Here is a 22,505-nt window from a genome sequence, read left to right on the forward strand (position 1 = left end):
AAATACTATCTATCAGTTTCTTCATTCTAAAACTTTCTCATCTCTTAGAGATGTATCATTATGAAAGAAGATACTAAAGGCAAAGGTCATACTTAGATTTTTTTCTATTCAGGGTCTTAATATATAGGCCATGTTGGCCTTGAACTTGAGAGCCTCCTGTCTTAGCCTTCCAAGTACTGGGATTACAAGTCTGCATAAATCTTCCATAGTGAATTGTTTGTGTGTGTTTAAAAAGTTCAGTTCTTTGATTTCATCTGGAAGTGGTGTATATATTCCTACTTATTAAGTTCTAAATACATACTTAATATCCATATCATTATTAAAATAAGGTACTGCTAGGAGCGAAACATTTATGGAGACATGTCCAGATATATGTTATTAGTATCTTTTTAAAAAGTTATTTGTATTTGTTGCATTAATTTAGATCAGACTAGCTTTGTCCTTGAAACTGGCTGTACACAAGCTTTACACAAGGTCTTAGCCATGTACAACTGGAATTCAAAGTGTAAGTTTTCTAGGAAAGTATATTCTATATATGGTCTATAATTCTTATTTTTAATCACTTTAGAGTCTATAAGAGCTAATGACAGCTAACCTTGCTTTTACAATTGTGCTATATTTTTGTTCTTCCACTCATATATATATATATATATACACACACATAACACATATACACACATGTATATATAATCTTTAAGTAGTTGTACAAAGGAGTTGCCATTTAACAAATCTGTTTATGAATATAATATATCTTGATCAGTGTCATCCTTTTCAAAATTCCTACCCATCCCTCTCCTACTTACTCCTTCCCTTATTCTCCTTCATTTTGTAGGATATTTATTAAATTCTCGACTACATTCTCCTTTGTTTTTTCAAATCCCTTTTCACTCCCTGTTAAAATAAGGTTACATAAATAATTCTTCTCAGTGCCTTAAATCCATTCAATTTAAATAAAGTCCATATTGATTTTTTTTAAATGTCAATGGTGGTTTTTAGTTGTGCACTCTCTTCTCTTGAAGCTGTTGAAATATTTCTATAGATTTTGGAAAATTCTATTCAATAGATATGAAACTGGTAATCAGAATGAGATTTTCTTAGGCCTGAGCTTTGCCCTGTCTCTGATAACATAGAAGCTAGAAGACAACCTTGTGTGTTGGAAGATAGCATTGAGTAGCTAGGATCTTCAGGAAATGGAGTTGAGAAGTATTTCTGTAGTTCCTCTAGATGAGAATTCAAACACAGTCTAATGTTTTTGAAAGACTCAACTGAATGTTCTTTAGAGAAAAACATCAGTTTATGACCTTTGCTGTTGAAGAAATATTAATGAGTGAGAAATGAGTAAGAAGAGAGGAATTCACAGCTGGATAGAAAGGGTGAGAAGCAAGCATATCTGAGCAATACCATGCCTAATGAAGGAGGGTTTTTCTTACATGATGTCTGGAATGAATTGATACCCAGGGAACTGGCAGATGGCTGGAGTGTAGGCACAGGGTCCACTATTTGGGAGAAGGAAGTGGCATTCCATTTTATTAATACAGGAATAACATTCATATTCTGTGTTTCAAGAAACATTAATGAGGTTCTCTAGCCTATTCATTGTTTGTTTTCTTCCGGGTTATGAATCAAGCGTGAATTGACTCGCTGTGGATATAAAAAATGTGGAGCTGGACTGTAGCGGGGCTGTTGTCCTTTGTCTGCAGGGTGGTGTGATTGGTGCAGTCATGAGTTGTGCTGTTTTACTAACTGCCTTAGCTAATAGCCTCCATTTCTACCTTTATCAGAGGGTAAGAAGCTGTGTTGTCATTCCAGTAGATGGCCCAGCTGTGACCTTTCTAAAGTAATCTGGAAGCTCTGTTTTATTTTTTTAATGTCTCTGAGGGAAAATCCTATCACCTCAAGTCTGTTTCTTATTCTTGCTTGTGGTTAATGGGAATACCTCCCTTTGGGGGAAAATAATGAGATTACTACAAATTGTCTATTTATAACAAGGAGGGTTTACTACAGTGAGCTGTCTACTTTGCCCCACTGAAAACACAATATTTTTTCAGCTGTAACTTTGTCCTGAGTTAAGGCAGAACTTTTCACCTCTGTCTTCCCCACGTGCTGAATGACATGTGGGAATTGGATGTCTTTCCCTCCCTCTCTCCCTCCCCTCCCCCTTCTCTCTTTTTCTTTTCTTCCCTTCCCCTTCCCTCTCCCCCCTCTACTTCCCTCTCCTTTCCTCCCCTGTTCTTTTCTTTTCTTTGTGTTGTGCTTGAACTCTGGGCTGGCCACTGGCCTGCCTGCCTGCCTGCCTGCCTGCCTGCCTGCCTTTCTTCTTTTTGTCTTCAGAGTTGAGAAAGTAAGATGTATGTTAGTGTTAATCAGATTATTCAATGAATCCACTGGTAACCTGGTTCAGGGCTTGAATCCTCTAATCTCACTGCATCCATAAACAGGGACATATTTAGCTTTTGTTTGTAATACCTGAATTTTAGAAAGTTAAAAATGATCTTTCTTAGTTCCACTTTGCTTTTCTAGCATAACAATTTTACAGATGTTTTCAGGACTGGGGAATATTTTTATTTTTACTTTTCTGAAATCTGTTACACAAATAATATGCTCTTTGACATGGAGATATTAGCTTACTATTTTATTTTCTGCATACATAATATTAACAGGTGTTCCATTATCAAGTGAAATACGTAAAAGCTCTAATTCTTTTTTTCTCGTACTGAGACAATTGCACTTATTTCCTGGGTGCTGTACCTGAGATTTTTGCCCAAGGCTCATGCTCTACCACTTGAACCACAGCTCTACTTCTGACTTCTTGATGGAGAATTGGAGATAAGAATCACATGAATTCTTCTGCCTGGGCTGGCTTTGAACCATGATCCTTGGATCTCAGCCTCCTGAGTAGCTAGGATTACAGGTGTGAGCCACCGTGTCCAGTTTCTAATTTACTTTTTAAAGATACACAACTTTATAGATAATCCTGACACAGTTGCTTAAGTGCAATGAATAATTATTGTACCAAAATTAGTAAATAGTGAGTGCTTAGTCAATAGTGAGTGCTGCCTAGGGGATGAGGTCTTAATACTTCCGTCCTGGAGTACTAAGTAATGGGACGTGAAAGAGACAAGTTCCAAAGTTGAACAGTAGGAATCAATCAAGATGTAGCTTTGTTTTGCCTAGTATATTGCTGGTATTCAATTAGTGCATAAGGGAAGGGGAGAGATTGTGATCCCTTGCCTGTTGTGTTTGTCTTCTAAATTATTAGGAGCCCTGGTGGTCAACATCCACACCTTTCCTTTCACTTGCACAGTTCTAAAGTATTAGGAAGTGATAAAGCTATATCCTATGTTGAATAAGTAGGCTCATGTATAACAAAATATGAATGAAGTAGAGATGGGCAAGCAGAACTCTATTGTCTACTTCTCTAGAAAAGACAATTGAGTGTGGGTATTTGCATAACTGAAGGGGTAGGTTCTCAGTGTGAGAGTTTAGATTGGTGATTTAAGTAGTACAGGCTGGGAAAAGGAGGTAAACATATTAGGAGCAATCCCAGCCATTCTGTCCAGAGACAAAATTCCTTGAACTGAGGATGTAACAGCCCGGCAGTTCTGGGGTAGGAAGTAGTTAAATGGACCATCAAGTAAGTCTCTAGTGGACTTGAAAATGCCACCCGAGTGTATGTTTTAACCATTTTGAAGTGTAAATGACATCAGCTTTTTCTACTAATCTGTATTCAGTCTGAGCCATAATTCCATTTCTGTATATTTTAGCATTTCTGAATTGTTCATCTAGTGTGACTGCTTTGTCTTGAGTGGCATTGTTTGTATAGGATTCTGCAAGGCCTGTGATGAGAGCCAACAGTAACTTTACTTCAAGCACCAGGAAGTTGTGTTATATAGCTGGCCCTCCTGGAACCCTTGTGGGAACAGTGCTCCTTGGCCACAGAGACTTCAGTCAGTGTCCATGCATCATGTGACTTTTATTTAATCACTCATATTTTCAGTAATAATTTTGAAATTATTTCCATGCTTGAGTAGAAGGATATTCAGTTTCAAAAGATAAAAATAGTTTCTAAATAAACAACTACTCAATGAAAATGGGCAAAGGATATGAAAAAGCAGTTCAACGAGCCAAAAAAAAAGAAATAGACAGAAGGTTGGGATTGGGGATTGGATTTAGAGGTAGAGTGCTCTCCTTGCAGCAGTGAGGCTCTAGGGTTAATTCTCACAATGCCTAATAAAGTTACAGACCTGGGAAGATTTAGCCTTACTGAAAGGCAAGTGTAACATGAGATGACTTTTTTTCCCCTTTTTTGGGCCAGTCGTGGGACTTGTACTCAGGGCCTGAGCACTGTTTTGAACTTTCTCAAGGTGAGTGCTCTGCCACTTGAGCCACAGGACCACTTTTGGCCTTTTCTGTATAGTGGTACCGAGAAATTGAAACGGGGTCTTTGTGTGTAGTAGGCAAGCACTCTACCACTAAGCCAAGCTCCCGGCTGAGAAAACATTTCTTTTACCTGTTAGATTGACAAAGATGAGATAGTTTGATTAAACGCAGTTGTTATGTGTATAGAGAAATAACTAGTCTAAGGAAATAATTGCTTTCATAAACTCTTCAGGGAGTATATATTGTTATAGCCTTCTAAGGGAAAAATTTGATTTTTGTCAAAATTAAGACCATGCTTATCCTTCACCTCACTCTGTAAGAATGGCTATTATCAGAAAGACAAACAGATAGCCAGAGGTGAGCACTGGCTAAAATATAGAGAAAAGCAAACATTATTGTGGGGATGTGAATTGTACAGTCATTATAGAAAACAATATGTCAGTTCCTCAAAATGTTAAAATATAACTAGCATGCAATCCAGCAGTCCCATTCCATGTATCATAGCCAAAAGAAATAAAATAATTGGTCAGAGAGATCTGTGTTTCCATGTTTATTGCAATATCTTTCATAGTAACCAAAGTATAGAAGCATCCTAAGTGTCTATTAGCTGACAAATGGATAAAGAAAATATGACACGTATATGCATTGGGATACTATTCAGTCCAAAATAAGAATGAAATGCTTTTCTTGGCAGGGCCAGTACTGAAAATTATACTAAAGGACCCTACTCTTACTAGGTATGCACTCTACCACTTGAGTCACCTCCGTAGACCTTTCAATTTTTTTCTTAGTCTCCCCACCTCCCAAAAAAATACAGTCTCTTGGTTTTTGACAGGGGTAGGCTTGAGCACAGATCCTCCACACCAATCCAGGTAGCCTGGATTATAGACATGTGCTAGCATGTCTGTACAATCCCATGTTTTGTGACAACATAGATAAATCCAGAAATCCTTCTGTTCAGGTGAATCAGGTCAGGCACAGGACTGTCTACCTAAGCCACACCCTCAGCCCTTATTGAGTTAGTCTTTTTAGAAATAGGGTCTCGCTGTTTTGCTCCTGCTAGCCTGTTCCTTGATTCACTTATTTATCTTTCCCGTGTAGCTACGGTGACAGTTTTGGGTAGAGATATGGGGTCTTGCCAGATATTTATCCAGATTGATTTTGAAGCATGTTTCTCTCTATCTCTGTCAGGTATCTGAGATTATAGGCTTGGGTCACTATTTCCTCCCTTACCCCCTCCCTTCCTCCCTCCCTCCCTTCCTTCTCTTTTTTCTTTTTGTCTGTTGTAGGACTTGAATTCAGGGCCTAGGGTCAGGCCCCTGGTCTTCTGGGTCAAGGCTGGTGCTCTACCGCCATAGTACCACTTTCTGTTTTCTGGTGGTTAATTGGAGATGAGTTTCATGGATTTTCCTGCCAGGGCTGGCCTTGAACTGTGACCCTCAGATATCTGGAAGATACTGGGACAGGATGTAGTTAGTGGACCATCAAGTCTCTAAAGACTTTAAAACAAACAAACAAATAAGTAAATATATAAAGCAAGCACAAAATTATGTGCAGACCATTTTAAAATATGCAAAGTATATAAATTTAAATATCCATATTCTGCTTCTCTGGTCAGAATGTATTAGCAATGATTGAATTTACTCTACCAAGAGAAACAACCAAACAATTGAGATAAGGAGCAAAATTTATGTAGCTGTGGTTTGTGTCTAAACATTAGACACTGAAGATAGGGGTTCTCTGAGCTATCAAAAGCCCCATCATCACTCTACCTCACTACCTGAAGGGAATTTCTAGATATGAGTCAAAGAAGAGCCACTCACGAATGAAGCTCATTGGACTTTTCTGATTTGAGGAAATAAAACTGGGACTGTAGGTAGACCATTCTGGACAGAGTTCAGAGGACCTAGCACTGAGCGGAAAGTACTCAGCTTATCATAGGTTAGGATGTGTAAGAGAAAGCTACCCCAGCCCAAAGAAGCAACAGCCTAGAAGATTTGTTGTCCTTAATTGAGTGCTTGGCATTCAAATAGGAGCAGGACCAATATCTGTTCCTATTATCCAGTGATGATGGAAAATCTCAAAGAATTTATGTGACATTGCTAAGTGTGTGCTAAGACTTCATCCTCAGTAATGGGGAATAATTAGCCCTGGACTGAATATTACTGCAGGCACTCCTATAATATCTTAAAAGCAAATTCTTAGAAGGTTAAATTGTCTCCAGGTTATTTACTATGTACCAGAACAAAGCCCAAGAAGATTTATGGCAACAGAAAAATGCTCAGTACCAAAAAGGTAAAATTTAATGGCAAGTAAAGAATTACCATTGTGCATTATAAAACAGAAATATTTGACCTGTGATGGAGAGTCAATATTAAATAGGAACTAACAAATGTTAGAATTAACAAGCATGGATATTAAAAAGAATTGTCCTAATAAAATTATGTAGTTTTATAAAAGTTAAATAGCAACATGGAAGACAGGATAAAAATCTGAATTCTACTTTGGTGATGACAACTGCAGCATGTAAGATTAGAATTTTATTGCATACATGAATGGCAGTTTATTCCTGGTAGAAAATCATTTAGAAGAAAATAAGTTAAAGGATATAACAATAGAAAGAATCCAAAATGAAACACACAGAGAAAAAAATTCTTTACTGAATAATGGGAACATATGTGAGTTGTGGGACAGATTCAGATGGTGAAGGAGAAGATCAGAGAAAAATGTTAGATGAAATAGCAGCTGAGAAATTTCAAATTTAACGGTAACTCTAAACTCACTGATCCAAAAAGCTTCATGAAACTCTCAAGGCCCATAATAGTCAAATTGTAAAAAGATATTAGGGTGAATGCCATCTCTAAATTATGGAAAGAAAATGGTCCACAAATAACTTCTATACTTAGCAAAAACTATTTTTTAAAAGACAACGAGAAAAAAATAAACAGGTATATATTATCAAGGAAAAGTGATTAAAATGTGGTGGATTTGTTAAAGCTACACGTAAGGAAATCCACAGCATGTATGACAACACTAGCACAAAAGATTAGGAGGAGAAGGCTCCTAGAAGGAAGGCTCTTATGCATTAATACAGTATTGCAGCATTGGCTGTAGCAGTTTAAATATACATACTGTGAAGACTAAGAACAAAACAAACAAAAAAGCCCAGTAAAACAAGCCTTCAAAAATGAGACAACAGAATTAAAAAATTCAGTTAATTCAGAAAAAAAGTTGAGAGAACACAATAAACAAACAGAAAGGACAAAATACTAAGATGATAGACTTAAATCTAAACATACTATTAGTCACATTAAATATAAATGATGCAAATATCTCAAGAAGCAGAGATCATCAAGACTGGGAAAAGAAAAGAAAGACATAATGCCTACAAGTAACTTCAAATAAATGACTCTGACTTGTGTAAAGTAAAAGAAACTTGCAAATGAAATATAGAATTACTAAATTTAAATTAGTGAGAAAAATGTTATAAATATCTTTCTGGGTATGATAGATGTATCTTTTTTATGATAATGATATAAATACAGTACCTGCGTAAGTAAATGCAAGTATTTACTTATGTTAAAACTTGTAAAATTGTTTATGTCTGCTATATTTCAATAAGAATTGAAGCATTTAAGTATCAAAATATTCATTAGTTACTGTTTTCACCTGTGGAGTAGCAACATGTAAGTTGCTTGGAATCAAAATTGTATGTAAACATTCTGTATATATAGCAGATTCAGAGAAGAACAGTTTTTCCAATATTTTATTAACAGAAGGATTGCAAGAAATAGCCCAGTAAGTATGGTTATATGACTTAGCTTCTCTTACCCTGGCTGATGTTTCTTCATGTGAAGAAAAAACAGCATAGTGATTTATTCTGAGGTTCATTTGAACTCTGTAATTGGTTAAGTAGAAAATGTTTATCATTTGAATATTTACATTTTTGAACTCAGAGTTACTAATGAACTAGATCCGTCCCTTAAACAATACCGAAAAACTATTACTTAGTGAGTGTTGTAGTTTGAATCTTGACTGTTCCACAAAGTCTCAGGTGTTAAAAGTTTGCTCAACAATTTATATCATTATTGGGAGGTACTAGAACCATTTAAGGTGAGGCCTGTTGGGAGGAACAGACAATTGGACTTAGATCTTGCAGAGCATCCCTTTCCTGTTCCTCAGCTTCCTGGATCCCAAGAGCTCTGTGATACATGCTCTCATCTTGGTATGCAGAGCTGTCCCAGGCCCAAAGCAAAAGGGACACGTGCCCTGATATTATTGAACAGATCGTACACTCAGTTCTCATCTTCCTTTTGTCTCTCATTGCAAAAATGGGATTCATTTAGATAATTCCCATAAATTCCTATCTTTCTTGGTAAAGCCCATAACCCTCCCAGTTCTCTGTTGATTTGTTTCCTTGGCTTATTTGTATCCATAGTCTCTGTTAACAGTCTTCTACCCTTGATACTTAGTATTAAAAAAAAAAAAGTCTCCAGTGTCTATTTCCTTATTTTACTTTATTTTCCTCTAAGATGATTTGGCATGCTGTTTCCCCCCCTCTTTTATGGACTAGTAGGTAAGTTTCATAAGGACAGACTTTTTTTTTTTTCATTTTGTTTGCTGTTGTAAGTTCTACACAAGTATTTGGCACATGGTAGGTATTAAGTGTTTGTGGAATGAGTTCATTGTATTTTATTATCCTTCAAGTTTCTACAATTTTCACGTTTTGATTCTTTGCTGTATAAAAATGGACGTTACTGGGGCCTAGAATTTGGCCTAGTGGTAGAGTGCTTGCCTAGCATGCACAAAGACCTGGGTTTGATTCCTTGGTACCACATACAGAGAAAAAAAAAAAAAAGCCAGAAGTGGTGTTGGGGCTCAAGTGGTAGAACTCTAGCCTTGAGAAAGCCCAGGGACAGTACTCAGGCACTGAGCTCAAGCCCAGGACTGGCAATAAAAAAAAAATGAACACTATTTGAGATTGAATCTCTTAAGATTGTACTTTAAAATAATTTCTATCTAAACATTTTTTTCTTCATTAAGTTTTTGTACTACCTTTTTTTTCTTTTGGTCTCAGTCACTTCTATGAGAAGCAAAACAAAAAGGGTTTGCCAAGTGGCTCAAACTTTTGTAACTATCTCATTCATTAAGTCAAAGCAAAATATTACCTTAATTTGTATTTAAGACGTTGGGAAATCACAGAAAGAATCCATTCACACACAACAAGGCTCAAACCTGAATCTGTCTTACTCCAAAGCTCCAGATGTTCATAAACATTTTGTGTTTTCAAGATGCTGGGATTTGAGCTCAGGTCTCAGGGTTGTACCACGTGAGCTACAACCCTTCCTCTTTTCCCCAGTTTCAAATGTATTCTTCATAAAGATAGTTATGAGATAATTGTCACAGATATGTTGACGATATTAGGATAAATCATGGTGACAAAAAATGAGATGAATTTTCTTGAGAAGGTGGAGATTATGAGGAGAGTTTGTGTGTGTGTGTGTGTGTGTGTGTGTGTGTGTGTGTGTGTGTGTGTGTGGTCGGTCTGCTATACTGACATTGACTAATGCAACACTGAATATCTGGAAAACTAGTATTGCTCAACAGGGAGGGATAGATATGGAGATCAAAAATTGAAGAGGCAATTCAAAATTTCATATGGAATAATAAAAGACCCGGTATAGCAAAAACACTTCTTAGCAGAAAGAACAGTGCTGGAGGAATTTCAATTTCAAACTTTAGACTCTATTACAGGGCTATAATTATCAAAACAGCTTGGTACTGGCACAAGAACAGGCCTGAAGAACAATGGAATAGAACTGAGGACCCAGATATTAAACCATAAACCACAGACCTATGGCCACCTAATCTTTGACAAGGGAGCCAAAAAAATAGAATGGAAGAAAGACAGCCTCTTCAACAAGTGGTGCTGGCAGAACTGGTTAAGCACCTGCAGAAAACTAAAGTTGGATCCTTCTTTGTCACCCTGCACTAGAATTAACTCCAAATGGATCAAAGACCTCGACGTAAAAGCCGACACATTGAAAACTTTACAAGAAGGAATAGGAGATACACTAGGCCTCCTTGGCACAGGTCGAAACTTTCTTAATAAGGACCAACAATCACAACAAATCAGAGAAAGGCTGGATAAGTGGGACTGCATTAAACTGCAGAGCTTTTGTATGGCAAAGGATATACCTAGTAAATTAATTAGGAAGCCTACAGAGTGGGAGAACATCTTCACCAACCAAACAACGGACAAAGGCCTCATATCTAAAATATATCAACAACTCAAAAAATTGAATCACTCCAAAACTAATCTCCAAAGTAACAACCATCCCATTAAAAAATGGGCCAAAGACTTAAAGAGAGTCTTCTCTGAAGAAGAAACAAAAATGGCCTATAGACACATGAAGGAATGCTCAACATCTCTGGCCATAAAAGAAATGCAAATCAAAACAACTCTAAGATTCCACCTCACTCCAGTTAGAATGGCCAGGATCAGGAAAACGAATAATAACAGATGCTGGAGGGGATGTGGCCAGGAGGGATCACTACTACACTGTTGGTGGAAAGCAGTGTGGCAGTGCCTCAAAAGGCTAAACATAGAACTCCCCTATGACCCAGCAATTCCACTACTTGGCATTTACCCAACCATCCAGAATCTAGGGCATACTAAATCCACTAGCACAACAATGTTCATTGCAGCATTATTCACCATAGCAATGATATGGAACCAACCTAGATGTCCCTCAGTTGATGAGTGGATCAACAAGTTGTGGTATTTGTACACAATGGAATTCTATGCTGCTGTCAGAAAAAACGACATCGACCCATTTGTTAGGAAATGGAAAGACTTAGAAAAAATCATATTAAGTGAAGTAAGCCAGACTCAAAGGAACTTAGGCTCAATGGTTTCCCTTATTTGTCATAATCAGTAGAAACCTTGTGCTCTACTAGCAGAGATCTGCAGTAGAGCAAAACCTTGATACATAATTGAAAGGACCTCCAGGATATTGAAACAAAAGCCATATAACGAATGATTGTTGTCCTTAATGTACTATGTTATCTCTCATCTCCTTTGCTGTCCCTTGGGTATCTCATATTGTTACAGTATCTCACTTTGTTATCTGATATATTGAATTTATTTGTATTTGGTTATTTGAAATTTGATAGGGAAGGGGGGAAAACCAAGATGGGGGGGTGGGGGGGAGGGTAATCAGTACCAAGACATGTGAAAGGGTATCAATGTATGTGAATTAATGCATTTTCTATCTGGCAAATATCATGTAACCCTTTTATTAATTACAATAAAAATATAAAAAAAGATGAATTTTCTTGAGAAGGTGGAGATTATGAGGAAGGTGTGTGTGTGTGTGTGTGTGTGTGGTCGGTCTGCTATACTGACATTGACGAATGCAACACTGAACATCTGGAAAACTAGTATTGCTCAATAGGGAGGGATCGATATGGAGATCAAAAATTGAGTTTTGTGATCTGTAATTGATAAAGAAATAAATAAATGGCAAATAGACTCATGGGCTTTAATTTATTAGTTATGATTGCTAAAAGTTATCCTATATGCTTTATGTTTCTAAAAGCTGTACAAGAATCCTTAGGTATTGTGTACAGGATACTTTTGAAGGCAAGGAGGAGGAGAGGTAGATGAAGGGTATGGGGAGGGAGTAACACAGAACAGAGAGTATATATGTATAATACATTAACCAAACAAATGTATATATTATATACACACATTATATATATATTGTTCATGTACATAATAATAATCACACATTACACATTTGTTTAATAGTAATTAGTTCTAGTCTTCGAACTAGTGTGTTTTCATATTTCTAAGTCAATCAGGCTATATTTATAATGCTTATCTATTGCCAAGAGGACAGGCTTGTCAAGCTTGATTTGTAATAGCTAAACTCTTAGTGTTTTCCTCTGCTTGACTGGAGATTATTTGTGTTGGAAATAGTAGAACTCTGTTTCACAGTTTTTCATTTTTGTTGTTCTTGTGGTCAGACTCTCACAATGTTTCTGTTTAATTCTCAATGCTGCTAACATAGTGCATTTTACAACTTCCTTGTTTGTGACTTAAAATATTGTTAGATTTACCCTATTGTTGTAACTAAGCCTTTTGTCATTACTGGATTCCTTCCCTAATACAATTTTAGTAGGGTATTTTTGATGGAAAATCTTGACTATAGAGCTGTTGGATCTGTACTTTAGGAGGACTACTTTAAAAAAATAGTCTATTATTTCACAAAAGGTGAAATATTTGAGCTTTTTAAAATTATTTTTTACTGATTAAAATTGGTTCAATATATTTTTATATCATAAGAATCTACCAATTTGCAGGCTTTTATTTTATCCTTTGAATTGTTGTAAAGTTACTTGCGGCTTCAGTTATTCTAATAGACTAATTTTAAAAATTGCCTTCTTAAAAAATAAAAGAATCCCAGATTTTTTTTAATTTTTATTTTTTATTGTCGGGGTGATGTATAGAGTGTCTACAGTTACATTCACCAGATAGTTGGCACATTACTTCTCATACATTGATACCCTTCTCATGTTTTTGTCCTCATTTTCCTTTCCCCACCCCTTCAAGAATCCCAGATTTATACTGTGCAAAAAAAAAATTTGCCTTCTTTGTTTTTGAACTCTGTTTTATATTAATTTATATGACTTGTGTATAAATATATATTTATAGGTTGTAAATATTAGTATGTGCTTGTATTTATTGTGTGTATATGTTAGTATCTATATATATGTGTATATGTATTATATGTAAAGTATCCAACGTAATAAATAAAGTATATATCCAACCTTCTGTATCATTGGGTTCCATGGATTCAACTTTCAACTGCTGACTGAAAATATTCCAAAAAAATTACTAAACAGTGCTAGGTACTTTTTGAAATTAATCCCCTGGAACTGTTTATATAGCATTTACATTGTATTATCTATCATAAATAAACTAGAGTTGATTCAAAGTATACAGGACGACGTGTGTAAGTTATATGTCAATACTGAGCCACATTATTTAGGAGGCGTGATTATCGATGAACTTGGGTATCTTTTGGTGTGGAGCAGTTTGGTGAGTTGTTCTTGAAAGCAGTCTTTCATGGCTGTCAGAGGACAGTTGTACATGTGGTATATGTATATACTGTAGCCATATGATTATTTTTATTATTGGCTTAATATGTTTTATTTGCAAGGTTGCAAATGTGAGAATTATACACACTCATTTGTAACTAGTTTGTACATCCTTTAATTGTTTCAAGAACAAGATTTAATAATCGCGAGGTGATGTACTTCAAGAAGTATGTTTTGTCCTTGCAGGTGCTGTTGTTCTGCATTACAGCAGCCATGTACATGTTCTTCTTCAGGTATGTTTTATTGTATCTATTTACTTAATAGTATCCCTTAGTAATCTGTGTTCAACCCTAAAACTAAGATATTTCCCTAATTAAATGTCCTTCAAGAGTGGCACCTCCTCTCTCTTGTGGTTACAGATAAATTCCAACTTTGAGCTTTATGAGGAGTAAAGGTAAATTGACTTTTCCTCTCCTACTCTCTTGGAAGCTGAACTTGGAAAGTATAGTATGCTGGTAGTTAGTATCAAATATTGATTTTTGTCTCCTATAAACACAATTATTTTATATTCGTCACTCCTAATTTTCAACTTAACATAAACCAAACTAATAGTGGAGTTTTATATTAACTTTCTTGGAAGGTGACCTGGCACACTAACCGTGTTGTGCTAATCTTAAGATAGTCCATGTTGGAACTGTACTTAGCATTCACACTGAGGCTCTGGAAAGAACAGGTAACAAATGCTAGGAAGACTATCTGTGGGAATTTGTATGATTTTGTTGTTGTTGTTCACTCCTTGTAATCTCCACTCTTGGATGATAACAGTTAATTCCCATTTAGGATACTCATTACATTCATTAAATCTTTTTTTTCTTTTCTTTTGTTTTTTTAATGCCAATCTTGGGAATGAACATAGAACCTAGGCACTGTCCCTTAGCATTTTTGGTCAAAGCTAAGTACTCTGTCATTTAACTTTTGGGATCTAGGCAGAATTCAATCACAGCAAGAATGACTAGGTTTTTATAGGTCCAGGATATTCTTAGCAGAGGATCACAATGGCTCAGTAGTGATGTGCATATAATCATATAAAATAATTATCGAGATGAACTCCAAGAAAGGAAGCAGTAGGGTTTTTTTTTTTAATTGTACTATTTGCAGTTAGTTTTTTCGGTTTTCTTTTTTTCTTTGGTTTATTCCCTGTTGTCATTGTTTTTGATTTCTATACCCCTTGTCTTGTATATAAATTTATCTAATTTGGGGACAGGAAGGGGAATCACAGAAATGGTAGGACAAAGAGTGAACCAATTCATAGCGGTTGGAAATCAACTTTAACCTAAATACTATGTTGGAAATAAACTTCATGACTTGAGGGGCTGGGAGGAGGAACTGGGAGAAAATGAGGGAGGGAATAACACTGTCTAAAAGAAATGTACTCACTCCCTGAGGTATGTAACTGTTACCCCTCTGTACATTACCTTTACAATGCAACTTAAATTAAAAGAAAGAAAATTCCTAACAGAACAAGTAATTAAGGGAAACAGCCTGATATATATATATATATATATATATATATATATATATATATATATATATATGTTTCATGTTTAGAGTTTTCAAGTTACTTGAATTTTAAAAACAAATTATATGTTGAATAGCCTGATAAATACCCAACTTGTAACAAGGTTCTAGGAAATTGTATTTTCAAAACTGCTGCCATCAACCTAGTATTTTTGGTGTACAAAGAAAATCTGCCCGATAAATATGTGTTTCAGTGCAAAGCTATGGAGCCTTTTCCTGTTTCATTCCCAAAGTCTGGATTAAAAACAACAGTTTAAAATACTTTCCAGAAGTCTCAATACAAGGTTTAAGTGCCAAGATAAACACTTTCAGTTTTCTGAGGAAAAGGGGTTGTTTTTCTCCCAAACAAAGTACTATCACCAAATTCTTGTTCTTGGCAGACGTTAGCTTGAATAACTCAACAAAAGAGACTTAGTGAATGGTCAAATGAAACCATTTACAAAAAATAACTACAACCAAACAAAACAAAGTTATGTTTGTCAGAACTCTGGTTGTGTTTGTAGTGAGTAACCGCATTATACAGAACCTTGGCAGATGCAGGTGCAGTAAAATATTATATTCCTGGAAGTCAATCTTCCTATCCATACAGATGGTTGTAGACATGTTTATTAATAAGTATATTAAATCTCACTGTAGAAAGTTAGATAATTAAATACCAAATGGTATTTAATGGGGAGAAGGGAGGAGAGGAAGGAGGGAAAAGAAGGAAAAGGAAGAAGAGGAGGAAGTAGGAGGAGCAGAAGGGAGAGGGGGAGAGGAGAGGCAGGAGGAAGAAGAGGAAGAGGAACAGAAAGAGGAAAGGGAAGGAAGGAAGAAGGAGGAAGAAGAAGAGGAGGTGGCCTTCTGGACTATATACAAAGAGCCTTCTTTCAAAATATTCTTTTATTAGAATTCCTCACAGAATCCATAACATCCTTAGATAACTCTGTGCCTACACACCTGACAGGCCAGCTGACTAATTGTACATTTTGCTAACCTGAGTTTTCAATGCCAAAAATGTTATCTTGATTTTTAAGGAAATTGGACTTTAATCATCACAGTCTTTAGAAAATACTTATAAAACTATGTTTCTCAGTTCTTCTTTGAAAATAAAAAATATTGATAAATTTTCTCTCTGTAGAAAGAAGCCTCATTTCCTTTTTTCCAGGTTAGAATAAAAACACAAGTTGACTTTTTCTTGTTTCTTGTATAAATCTTGCTAATATATATTGAGCATTCAGCTCTGTTTCCATGGGAGAACTTTCTTTTTTTTTTCTTAGTTTATGTATCCCATAAATACACAATTCTTATTTCTACCTTACATAGATGATTTTCCATTAATTGTTATAATAAATTAGGACATATTCTATATTTTGGTTGTATACATTGAATCGACATAGTTAAGTTAGTGTACTTGTAACATTAACAAAGAAAACTAATAGACCCATTTAGGGATAAACACAGGTGACTTGCAATTACTTCAGATTAACCAATATGAACAGAAGTATATAGGGTTATATTTAATAGTATCAGATATGTGGTCATATTTGAGAGTGGGGATTTCTTGTCTTTGTGTAATCAATCAGTGTAAATATAACATGTTTCACAGAAAGAAAATAGGGAAACTGTTTTGTAGACAGCTGGTTATGGTTTTTGTCTTTTAATCTTCTCCTCCCATTACTTCCTCCCCTTTTTTCCCTTTCCCTCATCATATCATCTTGTTACTCTTCTTTTAAAATTTTATTTTATTTTATTATTAATTCTTTTTGTGAGTCAGGGCTTGAACGCTGGACCTGGACCCTGTCCCTGAGCTCGTCAGTTCAAGGCTACTGCCCTACCCCCTTGAGCCACAGCCCCACCTCCCCTTTTCTTCCCCTTAATCAGAGCTAAAAGTCTCACTGTCTTTAGTGCCAGGGCTGACTTTGAACCTCGATCCTAAGATCTCAGCCTTCCTGAGGAGCTAGGATTACAGGCATGAGCCACCGCGTCCGGCTAAAAATTATTTTTTATTTACTTTAAAAATTGTCTTTTTAGGATTTCTGCTTTGTACAAAGAGACTACCATTCAGCATGACAGTTTACAGATGCAGTGCATGGTGATTGATATCACCCTTTTATCATTCTCCCCCATCCCTACCAACTCAACTTCTCCATTCAGTTGCTATGCTACTTCTTTTCTGTTTTTGCTTTGATTTATAATGTTAAGGAAATGATTAGTGTGACTGAACTTCTAACTGAATTAAACTTGTTACTGTGGCCTTATACACTATTTACAATTTATTTTTAAAAGAAAGAGCTATATGGTATAGTTGCATATATTTATAATCAATTTTATTTTTATTTTTAATGATCACATTTTATGAAAGATATGAAGACCTGTTGAAGATCTATATCTTGCACCAGTTTAGTCTTTAGCCTTAAACTGTTTTAATTCAAATTTCATCTTTTCAACTCTCTGATAGATTAATTTTATCAACAAAATGAGAATATGTTAAGCCTTTTTATTTGTGTTGAAGACATTATTTTGCCTTTTGTTAAAAAATTAGATTTACAAGCGTATTTATTAAAAGATTGTATGTTGTTACTTTTACTATCTTGTGTGGCTGGAAAGAGAACTCAGGGATTTCACATGGTAGGAAGGTGTTTAACCATCTAAGCTATGTCCCTTGACTGTAGGTTATTTTTATAAAGCTATAAACAACTTAAATTGTAATTATTTACGATTTTACAAGATGGCAATCTTGTCTACAATAGTTTTTACAATATTATTTTCTAGGCCTTCTTCAACTGAAATGTGAAACTTTGACATAAAGAAGAAATGGCATTGTTACTAACAGCTGTTGCTATAAAAAAGATTGACAAGAAATATATTGTGTCTCTAAAACATTAACTCTTTTTTAGGCTGAAGTTCTATATCTGTTCTGCTGTTTTGTACAGGGTGCTATATTGCCAGGTTGGCCACGAACTCACAATCCTCCTGCCTTAGCCTATGTTGTTTAGATCAGAGTCAGACATTATAACACACAGCTATAGTAGACAATTTTAACATAAGAAATCTTTGAAATTCTATTCCTGTGACTAAGCTTTAAACAAGAGCTAAGAATACACCAATGAGAGATAAATGCAATGCAGCTGATTATCAGATACTTACCTAAATTTTATTAACTTTGAAGGAATCATATTAAAAGGAACTTGTAAATAACATATGCATCATTATGATTTAAACATGCTGTAAGACTAGAGTTTCAGCGCTTCTAGAAAGGTTCCTGAATGGTATGATTTGGATCAAAAGTGAAAAATAGTTCCTAGATAATATTTTTGTGGTACTTATTACTGCGTGCAGTAGTAGATATTGAACTATTCTCTATGTACAGGCAAGGCATCTGAATGAAGCTTTGAAAGGTTAAAGTACTTGTCAAAGATTTTATCATTAGAGAAAAAGGAAACTTGGATTTGATCTCAATTCTTGTTTTCTTCATTACTCAGTATGCCTGGTGCAGTTGGCATCCACATTTTCTGTGGGCATCATGGAAGAAGGTTAGCCTGTGCTTCATTTCATAGCCAGGAGAGTGGCTGTGCTGCTCACAGCTGGAGGCAGCTGACCCAGAGATTCAGGGATCCTGGAAACTTCCCCTTCCCCACCACCAAGTCAAGGCACAGTAAGAAAGGGATCAGGATCATCTATCTACTCACTTAGCTGTTGGGGGAGCACAATCATTGAGGATCTCTGTTTCATACTATATTATCTCTCTCAAAAAAGATGTGGTGGAGATGAATGCTCTTTTTCAGTGTATTAGAGTCTCTAGCTCCCCTTCTTATCACAGGAACAGGTAGGTAGGAGTTTCTATATGTTATGAGTTCTTAGTTCTGCTCTTTCCTTTCTGCTTTCTCTCCTCTTCCTCCTCCTCTCCTCTCTTGTTCCTTATGTACTGTGATCTGAACAGCATATAATTGGTGGTTTTTCTCATTCAGGAAATATTTGAGTTGTGTGTTTTTGTAGCAGACTCATAGTTGGCTAGAGGAGACAATATTTTTATACATAGAATACTTTAAGTGGCTTGTGATGTGATACATCTGGAAGCAGTAGTGTGAACAAAGTGTAATGGAGAGGCAGACTACTGTGATTAGTGTACCTAGGGGGTACAGATGCTTTATCAACATACAGCATCATATTCAAGCCCTGAAACATGTGCTTGACTTAAACACATGAAGTCAGGAAGTTGGTGGTGAAGATGATATTAAGGAGGAAACTCTTAGGGATTGAAAGTATTACATATTAAGAGGAAATGAGGGAAGCAGGAAAGAGCAAGAACCTTTCTTGTCTCATTGGTCTTTCTAGTCACTACCTGCATTTTTTTTTTCTTTGCTGCACTGTCCTTGGTCATTTTCAAGGCTCTCACTCTTCCACTTGAGCCACAACACCACTTCTGGCCTTTTCTGTGTATGTGGTAATAAGGAATCGAATCCAGGGCTTCATGCATTGTAGGCAAGCACTCTACCACTAGGCCACACTCCCAGCCCCCTTATAATATTTTTCATGATTTTCTTCATATAACAATTGGAGTTCATGTGCCCAGGCCCTGAGTTCAAGCCCCAGGACTAGCAAAAATAAAAATAAAAATTGGATTTCATACTATGTGTGAGTTAAACTGTCTGACAGAATATAGGCATCCAAAGTAATTAATCCTGTCTTGATGGCCATACATGATACTACATTAAGCTGAATTTTTCCTTGCTAAAAACATAATGAAATTCTAATGATTAAATTGTTATTTTAGTGCTATATTAATGTTAGGCTGCTGTATTTTCTGAGAAAGGAGTATGAGTGAGGTTAAGTATTATTAGAAAGTGCTGTCTTTTGAAATTCATAATGGAAAACATATGTTCATTCAAAATAGAGAAATCCAGGCCAGGAGTGTGGCCTAGTGGTATGAGTGCTAGCTGAGCATGCACAAAGACCTGGATTTGATTCCTTGGTACCACATACCTAGAAAAAGCCCGAAGTGATGCAGTGGCTCAAGAGGTAGAGTGATACCCTTGAGAAATCTCAGGGACATTGCTCAGGCTCTGAGTTCAAGCCCCAGGACTGATAACACACAAACACACACACACACACACACACACACACACAAGAAACACAAGGGTTGATGATATTTTTGCTTTATAACAATTACTTGTGTTTAAATTATATATATACCTTTTTATTTAAATTTATTGTATAGAGAAGTTAGTTACATAAGTAAGGTAATGAGTACATTTCTTTTTAATAGTGTTACCCCTTCCTCATTTTCTCCCACTCAGCCCCCTACATTAAATTATATTAAAGTTGTAAAGCTTACTATATATTCTTAAAGGACCTCCTATATTGAATATTCTTAACTTCTTGTAATAATGTCTTCAAATTGGTAAGGAAATGCCTTTTATTTTCATATTATAAGTAGAAAAAAATTGAAAAACAGGTTCAAAGCCAGCCCGGGCACAAGAGAACCTGAGTCTCTTATGTTCAAATAAACTTTAGAAAACAGGAAGTTGGATTTATATCAAGGGTAGGGTGATAGCCTTGAGCTGAAGAGCTCAGGGACAGCGCCAGGCCTAGATCAAGCCCCATGATCCACCAAAAAAAAAAAAAAGAAAGAAAAAAAAGAAAGAAAGAAAGAAAGAAACAAAAAACCCCAGTATTCGTAGCGTGTAGTTTCCTCTAACATATTAGCTGTCATTGATTTAGATATATTTGGTTATAGTAAGATAATGTACAGATCCAAACTCAAGCTAAATTTTATCTTCCTCAATACTGAACAATTTTTTCAATCCATTTTATTCCAATAAAATAATTTTTACAGCCATAAGATTGCTTATGTGTTAATTGTTAGAAAATATACATAAAAATCTAAGATAAATGTCTCATTCATATAATAGCATTTAAAAGATTAATCTTTTAGGGGCAAGTATTTGTGGTGTAGTTTTGGGAACTGAATCATGTAGACTCTTGAGTGACCATCGAAGCCCATAGGCTGTGTATGGAATACAACCAATTACCAGCAAAAACATTTTTTCATAGCTCTCACTGGCTTTCCATCCAGAAAGCATTTCACATTTAGTGGCGCTCTTTTGGAAGGAAGGAGTTTAGAGCAAGAACAAATAATATTTAATACTTCATAAACCAACAGTGAGAAATCTAGCCAGAAGCCAAGATCTTTAGTTCTACACATCTGGTCATGATGATTTTGGAATTTGTATACTCCAGTGGTGTGGTTTTGTATGACTTCAGAATATTTTCTGGACAGCTCATTAAGCAGGTATAGAAGAAAACCCTGAGTTAGAACAAGTTCCTGTCATTCATGAAAAATGTCAACTACTTCATCTTAGAAGAGAATAATTCTTTGGCAGATTTCAGGGAGTCATTTTGCCATTCTGCATATAGAAGTTATTACTTATGATTTGTGGCTTTTCCCTTCCTTTCTACCACACTCATCTGTTTCTTTTGGTTTGAATACTTCTTTAGATCCCCCTCCCCCCTCCAGTACTGGTCTTGAATTTGGGGACTGGGAGCTCTGCCTGAGCAGTTTTGTTCAAGAGTTCAAGGCTTAGTGGTTTACCGCTTGATCTATACTACTATACTTCTGGATTTTTGTGGTTAATTGGAAATAAGATTCAGACTTTTCTTGCCCTGGCTGGCTTTGAACTGTGATTCTCAGATCTCAGTCTCCTGAGTAGCTAGGATTACAGGTGTGAGCCTTTGGTACCAAGCCCATTTCCCTTTTTTAATGGTCCTGGAATTTGAATGAGTGCTGCATATTTGCTAGCCAGTCATTTTACCATTTGATCCTTCTCAGGGCTTGTCAAGGATCACAACCCTCCAGCCAATACTTACTATGTAGCTGAGATTGCAGATGCATACCATGCTGTCTGCCTGGAGTCTCGCTAACTTTTTCCCCAGACTGGCCTTGAACTTTAATCTTTCTAAATTCTGCTTTCCTGGATTACAAGGCAATAGCCACTATATCCAGCTCTTAGGCCTAATAGACTTCTGGAAGAAATTGCTATGCAACTTTAATATTCAATTTTCTGTTAAACATACATTTATTTAAACTAATCAGCTGACATTTGATACATACTCTTGAAGGAAAAAATAACATGTTCAACTTAAAAGAAGATTTTAGATGGCTTGTATAGGATGCTAAATTATTTGTTATAAACAGTGAGGTACAGTGTTTTTGGCTCTTCATCTTTGCAGTTTGTTAAATACTAAGCAGAAAGAATCAGTAATCATATACATTGGGGTAATCCATTACTCACTGGGAATTTTCCATTTTCTTTATAATGTTCTTCAAAATACTAAGAAATAATTAAATATCTCTTTACATGTATTTAATAAGTAGTAGTCCCCTATCTATTGAATATATAGACATACTGCTCAAAAGTTTTATAGAGAACTTTTCTGTTTTTGAACAAAGATTGGATATT

The 22,505-nt window shown here is 35.8% G+C and overlaps 1 protein-coding gene across 1 annotated transcript in view; it reads left to right on the forward strand.

Moving 5' to 3' along the window:
* The window catches only part of Tmem135 (transmembrane protein 135), a 203,174-nt gene that overhangs the window by 128,719 nt on the left and 51,950 nt on the right, over positions 1-22,505 (forward strand). The window contains exon 6 of the mRNA XM_090348589.1: positions 13,732-13,778. Coding sequence (XP_090204715.1) covers positions 13,732-13,778 — 47 coding nt within the window. The remainder of the gene's footprint in view (positions 1-13,731; positions 13,779-22,505) is intronic.

Source organism: Megascapheus bottae, chromosome 16, assembly GCF_031878675.1.
Source record: "Megascapheus bottae isolate mThoBot1 chromosome 16, mThoBot2.hap1, whole genome shotgun sequence".
Lineage (NCBI taxonomy): Eukaryota > Metazoa > Chordata > Mammalia > Rodentia > Geomyidae > Megascapheus > Megascapheus bottae.